This window comes from Agrilus planipennis, unplaced genomic scaffold (genome assembly GCF_000699045.2).
Source record: "Agrilus planipennis isolate EAB-ADULT unplaced genomic scaffold, Apla_2.0 scaffold62, whole genome shotgun sequence".
Lineage (NCBI taxonomy): Eukaryota > Metazoa > Arthropoda > Insecta > Coleoptera > Buprestidae > Agrilus > Agrilus planipennis.
The window spans coordinates 1,318,515-1,335,265 of NW_020438875.1; the positions used below are offsets into that span (position 1 = coordinate 1,318,515).

The 16,751-nt window shown below is 37.9% G+C and overlaps 1 protein-coding gene across 1 annotated transcript; it reads right to left on the reverse strand.

Annotated features, from left to right (window-relative positions):
- Positions 1-14,144: 14,144 nt before the first annotated feature.
- On the reverse strand, positions 14,145-15,443 carry LOC108734503 (protein NYNRIN-like). Its single transcript, XM_018466090.1, has 3 exons — positions 15,323-15,443; positions 15,004-15,091; positions 14,145-14,970 (listed from the first exon to the last, which is right to left on the reverse strand). Exons 1-3 carry the CDS (start codon positions 15,441-15,443, stop codon positions 14,145-14,147), a joined length of 1,035 nt encoding a protein of 344 aa, XP_018321592.1.
- Between the last annotated feature and the right edge of the window lie 1,308 nt (positions 15,444-16,751).

The window sequence follows — 16,751 nt, forward strand, 5'->3', positions numbered from 1 at the left end:
CGAGGTATTAGGGGTGGAATATCACAATGTAGTAACCGCTACGCGAAAGCAAATAATAAATACATGGTTGATGAATATGACCCAAATGAACCAGTATCATATCTTATGTATTATGACGTAAATAATTTATACGGTTACGCAATGAGTTTTCCGCTTCCTGAAGGTGAATTTGAATGGGTAAATGACATTTACTCTATCGATATTGATAAAATTTCAGATAATGGAAAATATGGATACATATTCGAAATTGATGCACATTATCCAAGCACACTTCATAAAACACATAAGGATTTACCATTACTTCCAGAACATTTAGTTCCTCCAACATCTACATCAAAAACACCTAAACTATTAACAACCCTTTTTGATAAAAAAAAATATATCATTCACTATAAAAATTTAAAACAAGCTTTAAATTTAGGAATCAAAATTCAAAAAATACATAGAATATTAAAATTTAAACAATCTTGTTGGTTAAAAAAATATGTTGACCTGAATACGAACTTAAGAAAGGCTAGCAAAAATGAGTTTGAAAAAAACTTTTACAAACTAATGAATAATGCAGTTTTTGGTAAAACAATAGAAAATGTACGAAAATATAAAGATATCAAATTAGTAACAAAATGGTCTGGAAGATTTGGAGCCAATTATTATATATCTCAACCAAATTTTCACAGTAGCATAGTTTTTGACGATAGTATTGTAATCATTGAGATGAATAGGTTAAATATAAAATTTAATAAACCGATATATGTAGGATTTTCGATACTTGACATTTCAAAAACTATATTATACGACTTTCATTACAATTATATTCAAAGGAAATTTTCTCATTCGGCTAAACTACTTTACACTGATACAGATTCACTTATTTACCAATTCTTTGTAGACGACATTTACCAACACATAAAGAGCGACCTGCATAAATTCGATACATCAGACTATCCTGAAAACAATATATACCACATACCTTTAACAAATAAGAAAGTGCTTGGTTTAATGAAAGATGAAAATAATGGTAAAATTTTTGAGGAGTTTATCGGTCTCAGATCGAAAATGTATGCCATAAAACTTTTTTGTACTAAAACAGAAATTAACGAAGTAATTAAAAAAGATGAAGATAGCGTGGTAAAAAAAGCTAAAGGAATAACAAAAGCGCCACTTAAGAAAATTACGTTTGATGATTATTTTAAATGTCTGTTTCACAACAAATTAGTAGAGATTAATCAAAACGTAATTATTTCAAAGAAACATAATGTATATACAGTTAAACAACGTAAACTTGCACTCAGTCCTTATGATGATAAAAGAATAGTAAACGCATTAACAACGGATACGTATCCATGGGGATATAATTTTAGATAATTTTTAGACTGCTAAGTATAAAGCATAATTTATATAAAAAGAAATTAATCATATATTTATGTATATAATATGTTTCAAAACAAGTGTATCGTTTGCTTGTATATAGGTACCTTCGCATATTTATTGTAAGGTTTGTTGTATGTTTTAGAATACGTAAAACTAAGTGTAAATAAATAAATTTAACTGTAATTGATTGTATATAATAAGTTATCTCTATTCCTGTTTCATTCATGGGTAAAGTAAAGATAAAATGAGACACGTTTGATATATAACAAAATACATATGTATGTATGTATTGATAACTGTAATACGATGTATAAAATAAATTATTTCTGCTACTATTTCTTTTTATGACCAAAGTGCTAATAAAACGAGATGAACCATCGGGACAGTTATTTTACCAATAAAAGAATTTTATTTCCAAAGTTCATGTTGGAGGGAAAATTCAAGTTTAAACTGGCATAGCCTTGTCCACGCTCCATTTTGTTTCGACATTCTTGGGACATCTATTGAAAAAATTCAATAGACAAAAAAACAATAGCTGCAAATTACACACACTTTTACAGAAAACGACGTTTTCTCAGTATTCTAGCGACATCTTGTTTAATAAAATTCAATGAACAATAGCTTTAAGCGGGAAATTCAAATAAATACAGGCTCCACCCCCATTTTAGGACAATTCCAGAGGGTCTTCAACAAGAGCTTCTGGTACTGTTGACAAAAGGGGCATGGTCTAACCTCTTAAGATGAAGAATGACCTAGAAACACCTTCTAAAGAACCAAAATTGGTAAGATGTTGATGGATGGACCATGGCCCAGATTTGGGGAGCCGTGACCCATATATGGGAACCCGTCTGCCTCTCTACTAGCGTTACGCCGCTCACCTCGCTTTTTGTTTCGCGATCCCGGTCGTTGCTGCGACGAGAGATTCGCCCCGACCGTCTTCTATTTCGTTCCCACGAGACATTTCTCGAAGTCCTGGACGGACTTCGCCGACGAGAACGCCTCGCAACCTGCTGCTCCGCAGAAGGTGAACGCTGGGAGGCTCGGTCTCGATGACCACGGCGTTGTTGACTCCTCAACTTATGCCGCCGTTCGGATCCTCGACGATCAGCGTATTCCAAGCTACTTGTTCTGCTTTTTGGCATTGTCGAGCCACCAAGACAACACATGCGAGTACTTTTATCGCACCAGAGGGTTCCAGATGGTCTTGCTAACCAAATGGAAGGACCTGGTAGCGGCGACATAGTCATGGGCATGACGGGTAGAAGTGCGAAGGTAGAGAGGGAGGAAAGCCTGGAACAGGCTATCCTGACCTACGAGTTGGAGGTTCTCAACGTACGGTCGGAAACGTTTACATACGAGACGACCGTAGCGGAGAGCGATATTGACGTCACCCTCGCAAGGGGGCTGTGCGGAAATGTCGCTTGGAGGATAGAACCAACCTGGTCCTCTAGCGATCACAAACCCATCCTGATTGAAATGACAGTGAGTGCAGCCAACAACACCACCGGAGATCCGTCCGCTCTTCCAGTGTGGTCCATCAGGGAAGCCTGTTGGGCAGATTGGGAGAAGGCGATGCTTCAAAGGGTCAGTCCTTTGTCTGACTTTGAGAGGCTACCCCTCGGCGAGCTGGTTGCTCGGCTGCAAGGGTGCGTGGTTGACGCGAATGACCAGATACTGCGAAGGGTTAGGCGGTCTGCTAGGGCGATACCTCCCTGGTGGACGAACGATCTTCGAAACCAAAGGAATGCCCTGAGGCGTAAGAGGAAACGAGTCCAGAAAGCACGACGGAGAGGACAACCGAATGTGGAAGACCTGCAAAGGGATTATAGAGAAGGTGTCCGATCCTACAACAAAGTCGTGAGAGCTGAAAAGGAAATGAGTTGGCGGGAGTTTGTCAACGTCGAGGGAAACCGCGACTCGTGGAGACAGGTCTACAAGATCTGCGGCGGGAAAAATAAGATCGTAGCGCTAGGAGAGGTCAAGGTCCCCAACCGGATCCAGGGGAGCCTGACTACAGGAGGCCCGATGAGCATTTTACAGAGAGGTAGTTGAGGCTGCCGTTGGAAGGATGAAACCCAGTAAAGCTCCCCGAGTAGATGGGATACTGCCCGAAATGGCCATGCCGCCATGGAAGGTGGCCCCTGCGCACGTTCCGGCACGACCGATGTTTGCAGACCGGAGTCTTCCCTACACAGTGGAAGCTTGGGAGGGTAATTACCCTGCTCAAGTCCCCGGATAGAGATTTGACCAACCCAGGATCGTATAGGCCTGTGTGTCTGTTGCCGGTCCAAGGGGAGGTGCTAAGCCGTACGCTGAAAAGTCCGAACCTGTGGAGGTTCAGCCCACGAGCGAAGTGCACCCTTTGGGTCCAAAACCCGTGGGACCCAGACCTTCACCTAAGGTGAAGCTAAGGCATCCTCTGAGAGACACAACTAACAAAGCGAAAGAAAATGGGAGGTTCAGACGAAGAACCCGAAAAGACGGAAAAAAATGTCGAGTGTAGATACCTCGACATTAACAACTTCATTGACAACGACATTGATCCCGGCAGAAGGCCCGAAAAATGAGCCTTGCTGCCCTTAAAAATAAAATCATGATGTAGGCTCTGGCTCAAGCAGAGCTACAAGTACAGGTTAAAACCCTTATGGCGGAAGCGATTAAGGAAAGTACTAGAAAACACGAAAAAAATCAACCCCAACCGTGGTGTTTGCGTCAGAATTAACGGAGAACGGGAGGTGATCCTTGTATCTGCATATTGCAGGTATGGGGAGCCAATAGATAACGGTCTAGGGTACCTTAAACATTCCCTAGCCAAAGTGAATGGTAGCAGAATACTATTTGGAATTGAAGCAAACGCAGTATCGCCCAAGTGGTATAGTAAGATCCCAGTTGGAGAAGTACGGGAAACTGAAATGAGGGGAAGGGAAGTGGAGGAAATGATAATAGCGGAGGATTTGATTATATTAAACGAATACAGCCTGGTATATACTTTCTCAACAGTCAATGGACAAAGCGACATAGATGTCACAATGATAAAGGGGAATTGGAGAGGATGAGACATTAAATGGAATATACGTTCGGAATACGGGATTAGTGACCATAATATAATTGAAATAACGTTAAAAAAACAAGGGGGTCTAAGAAAAACTAACGATGTTGACAGATGGAAGTTAAAGGGTGTAGATTGGAAAGAATTCGTGGACGAAATGAATAATGAGGTTAGGGAAATTGACCTGGACGATTTCCAGGAAATGTCTGTTAATGATAAGTTGGAATGTGTAAATAATAAAATAAGAAAAGACTTTTGAAAAAAAAATATGAGTGGTAAATATACAGTTAACTGGTAGAATGAGGACTTAACTCGGAGAAAGAAAATGGTAAGGAAAGCAAGGAAGTTAGTACAAAAGATGAGGAGAAATGGAAATAGGAACGAGGAAACACTGGAATTGGAAGAAAAGTATTAAGGAGCCGTGAGAGAATATAAAGTGGAACTAAATAAAAGCAAAGAAAATAACTGGAGGGAGTTTGTTAATACAATCAGGAACTCGGATCCGTGGAGTGATGTATACAGGATATGCCTTGGGAAAAGGAAAAAAGGAATTATAGGAAGTATAAGAACTGGAAATGAGGAAATTAATGATTGGAAGGAGAGGATGGGTTCCTTATTGGGATCATTCTTTCCGAGAGGAGTGGTAATGAACAGGGTGTGGAGAGAAGAACAGGGTAATGTAAATGGAGAAGGCAATAAGGAAGATGAAGTTAGGTAAAGCGTCGGGATTGGATGGGTTTCCTCCGGAAGTGGTGAGGGCCTTTTGGAGGGCTGCCCCAGAATATTTAATACAGTTGTTCGATGATTGTATACAACAAGGCATATTTCCAACGGATTGGAAGAAGGCTAATGTGGTGGTTATATTAAAGGGACCAGATAGAACCAAGGATGATGTGGCATCTCATCGACCGATTTGTCTGCTGACCTTTATGGGAAAGGGTGTTGGAAAGGCTGTTGGTAAATAGAATTAATAATAAATATGATGATGAATTAAGTGACAAACAGTACGGATGCATTGATGAAGGTAAAAGAAACGGTAAGGAGTTCACGACGGAAATATGTACTGGCATGCTTTGTGGACTTTAAGAGCCCTTTTGATTGGTTAGATTGGAGATATTTACAAGAAAGGATAATTGAATTGGGATGTGAGGAAAGGAACATATAGCTGGATTATTTTATTAATAGGAAAGCTTATATAAAGGGGAAATATGATGAAGTAGGAATAGATATTGGAAGCGGATGCCCGCAAGGTAGTATAGCAGGGCCACTTATGTGGAATTTGGCAATGAAGGTTCTATTAAAGGAATTGGAAGAAGTATGTAAGACTGTTGCTTATGCTGATGATCTGTTACTTATGGTTGATGGAAATAGTAGGAGAGAGATAGAAGGAAAAATGATGAATGGATTAGAAAGGGTAGGAGAGTGGGGTTAGAGTGCTGGAGTAATGTTAAATGATAAAAAAAAAACAGTTATTATGATGTTAAAAGGGAGATTAAGTGGAAACAGACCACCATTGGTGAGGATAGCTAATAGAACAATAGCATATGCTCAGGAAGTTAAATATTTAGGAATATGGACTGGAGAAAGGTTAAACTATAAAATACATATGAGACACTTAAGGAGAAGGATGACTAATGTGGTTGGTTGCCTGAGAAGGGTGACCAGAAGAGATTGGAGATTAAAGGGTAGAAGTCAGAATGATATATGAAGGACTTTTAGTGGCTATTGGAATGTATAGAGAAAGCGTTTGGATTGACATTTTGAAATATGGGATAGGAATAAAGGGAATAAATGTATGTCAGAGGATAGCTCTATATTGTTGTCTGCCGATCTGTATAACTGTATGCACGGAAAGTATGCAAGTGATGATGGGTACTGTAAAGACTACCAGAAATCATTATCGTTTGAACAAGCAAACATTGATAGCGCCCTCATATATATATATCCCCTGGTTCTTCTTTTAGTCAGTAAGATTTATTATTAACCTAATAAAGATTATTCTATTACGATTTAAAGTGAATACCTTTATTTACCATTTACCTTTATAACCATTTCATTGGACACAAGAGGACTCCGAGAAATTGTCCTCATTTTTTCTTTCTCATGTCACTGATAACCTGGATGATCTCGGGGTAAGTTGTTTTGTTTCAAAATTGCCAAATAAGTCAAATTTTATTATTCCCTGTCTCCATCTCCTCTACAAAATTAGTAGGCGTTAGATTAGGTAGATAATTATTAAAATGTTTAGGATTTTGATAGACCAAATTCCTGAATTCGATGGTGGTGATAATGGTGTCCCATTATCGCGCTTCAAAACATCTTTCGATTTTGCATTTGAGCGTTGCAGTAAAAATCAAAAAGGAATTCTTGAAAGGATAGCGTTTTCTAAAATTACCGGGAAGGCTAGGGAAACTCATGAAGGAGCTGATAGAATTATTGGATAGTTCTTATGATACTGAAAAGTCTTTTCAACATTTAATTTGGGACCTTTATATAGTAAATAATAGAGATGGTAATGCAAAATCTTTATATAACAAAATTTCTCCAATTCGTGATGCAATATGCACTACAATAGTGCCTACTGCAAAAACAAAAGACGGAAAATTAGCATTAAATTCGGCAAGTAGGATATCTAGGGGCAAATCTCCTTATCTCCCAATGCTTTTCTTACGGCACTTCCGCTCTGATTGGTCGGCCCCGTCCCCCTCTTGTGTCATGTGGGTGTTTTTTGTTGTTATCCTCCATTTTGTTAACGCCTTCGGGCTTGCAATCGTTCCCCCCCTGTTCCCCCCGCATTGCCATTTATGGAATATTTTGTAATCGTCCATTTTGTTAATGACTGGATGGGCGTGACATCGTCCCCCCCACATTGCCATTTATGGAATATTTTGTAATGATGTTGTAATCGTCCATTTTGTTAATGAGTGGATGGGCGTGACATCNAAAAATCTATTATTTGCAATTACTGTAACAAAACAGGTCACTTGAAAGAAAATTGTTATAAATTGCAAAAACCTAAACATATTAAAGTAATTAAAATTACAAATTCAGGTTCCGATTCGGAAGCTGACTTACAGAACAATCAAAACGAAAAATTCTTTAAACTCATTTCGGGATTCGAACGACGAGGGCACCGAATCCGATTTAAATTAAGTCCTTCCAGTATTTTTAAAATTAATCAGGCTAGTGACAATAATTTACCCATAGTTAAATGTAAATTGTTCAAAAGAAAATTAAAATTACTCATAGATACAGGCGCTAGCATAAATGTTTTAAAATTTTGGGACTCATTACCAGAAATTAATAAAGGTGATAGTTGAAATATTAATGGTTTAAATGGACAACCTTTTTCGATATTAAGAAGCATAAAAGCAAGCATTGATTCATTTCCGATAACATTAGTAAAGTGTTTAATTAACCCTCCTATACTTCAGTACCCCAAATTCTACGAACCTTTCATTTTAACTACCGACGCAAGTAAGTACGCGATTGGAGCCGTATTATCCCAAGGAACTGTAGGTAAAGAGCTTCCTGTGGCATACGCCTCCAGAACCTTAAACCCAGCCGAAACTAGGTACAGTACCATCGAGAGGGAAGTTCTCGCCATCGTGTGGGGTGTTAAGCACTTCCGACCATATTTATATGGCAATAAGTTTACCATAGTAACCCACCATTTACCTATACGTTGGTTATTTAAAGTTAATGATCCTAGTTCGCGTTTAGTTCGTTGGCGATTGAAGCTTGAAGAGTTTGAATATAACGTCATTCACAAACCAGGAAAATCAAACGCGAATGCTGACGCCCTATCCCGAATTTATATCACAGAAAAACAAAATCTAAATATATCTAAAGATTTAAATCTGGACAAAAATAGCGAAAATAATCCGTTAGATCCTAGAACTGAACAATTAGTTAATGAATTAAATAACTTCGAAAATTTACCTAACACAAATAGTATTACTGTTCGTAAGTTAACTGAAAATACCGAAAAGCATTACGAAGTTGTTAATAAAGTACCTGAAAATGTGGATATTATAGTTTTTCCAGTAGAAAATAACCTAACTAAAATTAATACAATTCTTTTGGACACTAACAAAGAAACCATTGATAATGAATTCGAAATAATATGTTCTTTAAATACTAACTACACGTATGCTTTTTTTAAAAATAGGACTGTGGACGAATTTCGAGAAAATTTATCTAGTCTTTTTTCTCTTTTTACTCAAGAAACTATTTTATTTGTAGAAAATGACCCAGAAAATTATAATATTATTAATAGAGCTATACATTGTAATAACGTTCAAAATAAAATTTTCATTACCAATTCTTTTCCTGATATTGTAAATGATCAAATTAAATACAGGTTGATTGAGCAATATCATTCTAGCCCCACTTCTGGACATAAAGGAATTAACGAAACGTTTTTTAAGATTAACGACAAATATCAATGGCCCAATTTAAAAAATTATATCACCGATTTTATAAATGCTTGCGAATTTTGTATGAAAAACAAAATCGATAGACAAAATAGAACATTGCCTATGCAAATCACCCAAACCCCCGAACAGATATTAGATAGAATTGACATTGACGTTTGCACAATCAAAGGAGGTAAAAATAAAAGAAACTGTGTTGTTCTCCAGGATCAGTTATCTAAATTTATTCAAATTTATCCATCCGAAAATTCTATTACGGGTGAATTCGTACAATCAGCACTTTACAAATTTGCTTCTGGTTTCTCTTTTCCTAAAAGGATCCATTCTGATTCTGGCACTGAATTCGTTAATCAAACAATTGAAAAATTCATTAACACTCTTAATATTAAATGGACAAAGTTATCTATATACCACCCCAAATCGAACGGTGCTATAGAAAGAGCGGTTGCTTCTATAAAAGAAACGGGTAATACTCTTTATGATCAATACCAAAAACGTATTAATTTTGATAATCTTCTTCAGTTATCAGTACATGCATACAACACCTCAATTAATCAAAGCACTAAGTATACTCCTTATGAAATTATGTTTGACATAAAACCACATAATTTATTTCATAATTCTGAAGAAAAAGAAGTTTCCAATGATCTACGAGCAGAATCTATACAACGAACTCGCAGTGCAGCTAATCAGAATCAAAATGTAGCTAAACAAAAATCAAAAGCAAGATACGATGCTAAAGCATTAAAAAATATCCCTACGTATCAAATTAACGATAAGGTTTTTCTACGTAAATACAAAGGCAGAAAATTTGTATGGGAAGCACCGTATACTATCATAGAAATAATAAACGACAGGTGCTACAAAATAAAAAGTAATACCATAAAGTCTACATTCCCAATACAAACAGTAAATTTTGAACAATTAAGAAAAGTAAAGCAAATTAATTTTTTTGCAGATTACTTACCCTGATAACATGCGAGGAACAACTAATAAAAATTACCACCCTTCAAGCGAAAACCGGCCTATATGCACAACCTCTTGGTAAACTCAGAGGTATCACTTCCTTTTGGACCTTGGTAGTAATTAAAGATATCCATCCTGTTTTTAACAATTATGATAGGGTTTCCGTATTCATTAATAAGCTTCAGTTACTAGAAAATCAACTAAAAAGTAGTACTCTTCAAAATTACTATACGCATTCGCTTTTACTCAAAACGGAATTAAAACAATTAGACAAAAATCTAGGACTCATTAAATCTGAGTTCTTGTCGACTCGTCGTAAGCGTGGCTTAATTAATATCTTTGGTAATGGTCTCCACGCGTTATTTGGAACCATGGATGCTGATGATGATTCACGAATTAACAAAATTTTAGCGGATCTCCAAGAATCAAATAAAAAGGCATTATCATTTGTTTACGAATCAATTCACATAACCAAGGACTCTATAAGGGATTTCAATAAAACACTTGCAACACTTTCCATAAATGAAAAAATTATCAATCACAACTTTGAGGAACTAGCAGATAAGTTAAATAATGCTTCAAACAAAATCGAATGAAATGCTTTACATTTGGAGATTTTAAATTTAGCAATGATTATTTCAGAAATAGTTCAGGAAACAAATCATGATGTTCTTGATATTAAAAATTACCTTCTCTTTACAAAGATTAAGATGATACCACCAGGTCTTATCGATGATAACGACCTGTTAAAGGAAATTCAAATAATTTCACAAAAATTACAAGATAGAGAACTAATATTCCCTATTTCAAAGGAAAACGTTTCAAAATTATTACAGAATTGTAAATTGAAAATTCAATTAAAAGACTATTTGATTACCATAAAAATATCAATACCTTTAATATCTAAAACAACATTTAATCTTTACCAATTGTATCCAATACCTTTCCCTTCAAGAACTTCCAAAACTCACTTTAACATTATATTACCTGACTATTCTTATGTGGCAATTGATGAATCAAAACTACTTTTTACTAAATTGCATTTTACTTCCAATTTAATTGTAATGGATACCAACTATTATGGGCAAAATTTGGAGATATTTTCTGTGCAAGACACACCAACATGTGAAATCAAATTAATTCTACGACATGAATGGGACGGATCTTGCAATGGTATCACATCTCCAATTGCAGAAGAAATGGCTACAAAAATTGGTCCAAACGGGTGGTTAATCTTGACAACGGAACCGCTCGTCTATACCTATAAATGTTCCAACAGTGACATCCAATCACTCAACATCAAACAAAACTCGCTTTTAACAATACACGGCTCCTGTACTGGTTATCTTTCGAATGAACTCCGTCTCGGGTCGGATGCCAATCAAACATTAACACTTAATATACAGGCACAAGAAATTGATATTCCAGTTGATTGCTGTGTAAAACGGGAGGAGGAGGTAATACCCTTACATCTTCTACCGATCAAATTGTCTTCATTAAATCGGGAATAACTCATGTTAAATCGGCATCGTCTGGAACACTTGAACAGTGATGTTTACGAGGAACGCCTGAAACCACTTGCATTTATTCCTCATGTTGACTTATTTCGGATCCTGTTGGCGACGATAACCGGTATCCTTGTTATTCTTTTCTGTAGTTGGTGCTGCTGTTCGAGGTGCATGAGATTGGTACGATCCAAGCACAACGATTGCAGTCCTTGCATCAAACTATTTAATATCAACAAAAGCCCGACAAAATATTCTCAACACACTCGTTCACAACTGGGACGAAGGATGGAACATTCATCATCGGCCCAACGCTAATGGAACTATCCGAAATGGAATCATCAGTGGATACAACAGAACAGGTCGCTTTATCCACGAAAGGAAAACCCTGGCTTAGAAATGTACAATAAAGATTTAATTTGTGTGCCTTTCATTTATATAGTTATTACTCGTTTAATTACATTATAGTCAGTTTCATTATTGTTATACTAAGTTATATATTTTTTTTTTCATCAATTTGATTAAAAACGTTTAATGAAAAATTTTAATGAGGGAGAAATGTAAAGACTACCAGAAATCATTATCGTTTGAACAAGCAAACATTGATAGCGCCCTCGTATATATATATCCCCTGGTTCTTCTTTTAGTCAGTAAGATTTATTATTAGCCTAATAAAGATTATTCTATTACGATTTAAAGTGAATACCTTTATTTACTGGTCGTTCTATATAAATTGCTTTACTAAATAATTAAATTTGTATAAACAGTGAATTAGACTGAACGAGTAGTGTCACCAAGTTTTTACATTATTTAATATTAGTTTAAAGTCGTGTGTTAGAACGATTCATACGAAAAACCAAGAAAAATCGAGGTACGTCCGAAACAAAATTAAATCCTACATTTCTAGACGTAACAGTACACCTCCTTTGGATTTATTGGCTAGGATGAGGGCTAGAATACACAAGGTAAAGAAGGGAATTTTGATGGATGAACTGGAGAAAGGGAATTGAGAGGACTTAGTATAAAATGTGGAAATATTATGAAAGAAAAAGTTACGGATTTATGGCAGGAAAGGTGGGATAATTGTGGAAAAGGGGGGATTACATATGGTTTCTTGAAGGATGTAGTCATTAGATTACACGCGCTCATTGAGCGTATATCAATCCCGCGCCCGTGGGGACCATGGCGGGGAGACCGAAAGGTATATATCGCCACGTTAATATATAAAAAGTCTTTGAGACTTCCGGGCAACCCCAACCGTGACATACACAACCGCGGTGACTAGCACCACCAAATCACAAGACAGGACCCCCAAACAAACGAAAACAAACACTATACTTACACAAAATGGTGCAGATGGAAAGACGCCAGAATCGGTATTCACAAAATCAATAAATCCCAGGACAGACAAAATCAAAATTAAGGCGATGAGAACAACAAATAAGGCATTAATAATCGAAACAGATGGTGAGGCAGACCTAGAAAAAATTATGAAACATGAACGGAAAACCAAATGAAATGTGAGTTACCCAAGAAAAAGAGACCACTTATAATACTATACGACATACCTGTGGAATGGGAGAGGATGAAATAAAAAAAAAACAATTTATCTGCAAAATTCAGACTAAAGAAGAATTTGAACAACAATTCACTGATGAATTTTAAGAGAGGGATAGTGGTTGGACATTAGTGAAAATACTTTATTTAGAACTTAATATTAATGAATATAAACCATTAAAAGGATCGAGCTACATTCCCTTGCCTATCAATGTACAAAGAAAACATGCTTGTATTAATGTTGAGAATAGAGATATCTTTTGTATCAAATGGGCGATAATTTGCACCTTAAGTGGTGTTGGCATTAATACTGACATGGTATCTTCTTATAGTATACGCGATATCAGTTCGGACATTATTGTTTTATAGAATAATTTAATGATAAATTTTTACAATTTAAGCTTTCCGCTTAAGATTGGTGAGATATCAGCCTTTGAAGCGCTNATACGCAGTCCTACTCGTTCAATCCCTGATGCAGTTATAGGGTGCTGTCGTGCTGGTCCCGTGGGTACTGTACTAGCTTCTTGAGGTTGCGGCAGCTGATCTTGTTGGATTTGACGGAGTTGCCATTCCTGGCGTAACCGTTCTAATTCCCGTCGTTCCTGGTCCATTTCCTGTCGCTGTTGCTCAAGCTGGCGTCGTTGTTGTTCTAACCGACTTAGAGCTTCGCTGTTTGTACGGGTATTTACCATTGTGGTTACGGAGAAAAACAAAAAACACTTTGTTGAAATTCCTGGGTAGAATCCAAAATTACTCACGTCGGGTCACCACTTGTCGGTTTTTGTTGTTAATAATAAAAATAAATAATAGTCCGACACAAATAAAAAACAGTATAATTTGGATCACACTAATACACCAAACAAAACACATAAAACGAATAATAAAAGAAGATCACACCACAAAGATTAAAACAAACAATAAATATAAATAAATAATCAATAGCATGTATAGGTAACAGAAAGAAAGATCAACACTTACTACCCTAACATGATACAAAATTTTTATATACGGTAATTGTTCCAATTCTCGGTACCCTTAACGACGATAGTTGTATTGTTACCGTAATTGCTTTCGCCGTTCGCTTCCAGGTAACCAGTTTTGGTTGGGTTTCACTGCTTAATGTTTTTCTGAGAATGTTAACTGATAACCGTACTGTTTCAGTTTTTATTGTTAGATTAATAATAATTTTGGTTGTATGTACATTCTCAGGATTTTTATTATAAACTAGCCGCTACAGTACCCCCTCGCTAGTGATTAACGTTAAGGATTTCCTGCTTGGTAGCGGTCGGTGAACCTTATTCTTCGGCCTGATCGGGTTGTTGCTGGAACGCCTTGGTTGGGCTGTTGAGGCGATGCTGAAGTTTGTGTTATTACCGTATCATCATGATTGCCCGGCAGGATATAGGCTGATTTCACCCTATCCACAGAGATGATCACATCTTTTCCTTTGAAGTGTACCGTGAGAGTTTTCGCTGTTCTTTTAACTACCGGAAATGGTCCTTCATATGGCGCCTGCAGTGGTTGTTTTGGGCCATCATTGCGTACAAAGACTTGTTTTGCTGTAGCCAGATCTTTAAATACGAATATGTATCTACGGCCATGGTGCGTACCTGGTACTGGCTGTAATTCTTGAAAGTCTTGACGGAGTTGTCTAATGTAAGCATCGAAATCTTCCATGTCGTCGTTGGTCCTTGGTGTCAAAAACTCCCCTGGCAGTCGTAGTGGTTGTCTATAGGTTAGCTCGGCAGATGTACTATTAATATCTTCCTTCCATGCGGCTCTGATTCCCAGCAAAACGGTAGGAAGTACTTCGGTCCAACGCTCGCTGCTGTGATACTTGATTGCCGCTTTAAGTTGTCTATGGAGTCTTTCTACCATACCATTCGCTTGGGGATGATATGCGGTGGTGTGAAGGTGAGATATCCCAACCATACTAGTGAGATGTCCGGAGAGGGTTGACATAAATTGGCGCCCTTGGTCGGTTGTTACACGCAATGGAACTCCAAAACGGCAAATCCAATTTTCGTAGAACGCTCTCGCTACGGTTTCTGCTGTTTGGTCTTCTAAAGGGACTGCTTCCGGCCATCTTGAAAAACGATCCACGCACGTGAGACAATACCTTTTCCCTTCGGAAGTGGGCATTACGATGATATCGATATGTACGTGGTCGAATCTTGCTGACGGGTTTGAAAACGATGAAAGCGGCGCTGAAACATGTCGTGAAACTTTTGAACGTTGGCATAGGATACAGGTTCTGGTCCACTCGCGACTGTCTTTCCTTATTGATGGCCAGACAAATCGTTGAGTCATTAGGGTCACAGTAGTTTTTGCACCAGGGTGTGCAAGATCACGGATTGAATGGAATGCTGCTCGACGAAACTTAGATGATAAAAACGGGCGTGCCACTGCTGTAGAAACGTCACAATAAATGGTCGCACCTGTGCCGGGAATCTCCACTTTCTTGAGTTTCAAACTGGAATTTGAATGAAGAAATGATTGTAATTCCACGTCATCCTCTTGATCCTTGGCCAGAGCTGTATAGTTGAGGGGTGTATTCATTTCTTCGATACGCGAAAGTGTGTCCGCGACAACATTTTCCAATCCGGATATATGACGTATATCCGTACTAAACTGGCTGATGAAATCTAGATGGCGAATTTGACGGGGGGTCCTTTTTTCAGGCTTCTGGTTAAATGCGAAGGTAATTGGTTTATAGTCCGTGAATACAGTAAATACTGTCGCCTCTAACATGTGACGGAAGTGCTTAATTGCTTTGTAAATGGCTAAAAGTTCTCTATCAAAAGCGCTAAACTTGCGTTCAGCAGGACTCAATTTTTGGGAAAAGAACGCTAGTGGTTGTCAATGGCTGTTGACCTTTTGTTGCAGGGCTGCCCCTACGGCAGTGTCTGAAGCATCGCACGTAAGAGCAAGAAGTGCGTTGGGTGTCGGATGCGCTAGGAGTGCTGCCTGTGATACGCTATCCTTACAGGTGGTAAAGGCTTCTTCGGCTATTTTTGTCCAGGTGATCGGCATTTTTCCCTTGGCATTATTGTTCAAAAGGTTGGTTAGAACGGCTTGTTGATCTGCGGCGTTGGGTATAAATCTACGATAAAAATTTACCATTCCCAGGAATTGCTTTAATTGTTTTACTGACTCTGGTTTTGGGAAATCGGTGATGGCTTGTACTTTCTCAGGTAATGGTCTAGTACCATTGCTTGTAATCAAGTATCCTAGAAAATTTACCTCTGTCTTACCGAAAGTGCATTTTGACGCCTTTATTACAATCCCAAATTGTTGTAGACGTTCAAAAAGTACTTTTAAATGTTCTTCGTGTTCCTCGGGTGATTCGGATGCAACGAGTATATCATCGATGTATGCAAATGAAAAATCTAATCCTCGCAGTACCTCATCCATAAATCGCTGGAAGATTTGGGCTGCATTACGAAGTTCGGAGGTCATAAAAGGGAATTCAAAAAGACCAAAAGGAGTCGTAATAGCAGTTTTCGGGATGTCATCTTGCGCCACAGGGATCTGGTTGTATGCCCGAAACGAGGTCGATTTTCGAAAAAATGTTCTTGCCATTGAGCGTATGTGCTATATCGTGGATGTGCCTTACTGGGTAACGGTCTGGTATTGTCCGTGCATTTAGTCCACGATAATCTCCACAGGGCCTCCATTGCTCGTCTTGCTTGGGTACTAAGTGTAACGGCGAGGACCAACAGCTATCGGATGGACGTGTGATCCCTTGCTGTAACATTGTTTCGAATTCTTTCCTTGCTATCTCTAGGCGTCGTGGGTCAAGTCGTCGTGGTCGCTGGAAAACTGGTGGTCCGGGGCTTGTTCGGATGTGGTGAACGGTGTTATGTT

What these genes read in the sequence shown, in the direction of transcription:
- LOC108734503 (XM_018466090.1), bottom strand. Translation starts at nt 15,443, where the DNA reads ATGAATACACCCCTCAACTATACAGCTCTGGCCAAGGATCAAGAGGAT. An exon ending in AGTGGAGATTCCCGGCACAG is followed by an intron (nt 15,092 to 15,322) that starts GTGCGACCATTT and finishes GACATGTTTCAG; the next exon opens with CGCCGCTTTCATCGTTTTCA. An exon ending in CCCACTTCCGAAGGGAAAAG is followed by an intron (nt 14,971 to 15,003) that starts GTATTGTCTCAC and finishes TCGTTTTTCAAG; the next exon opens with ATGGCCGGAAGCAGTCCCTT.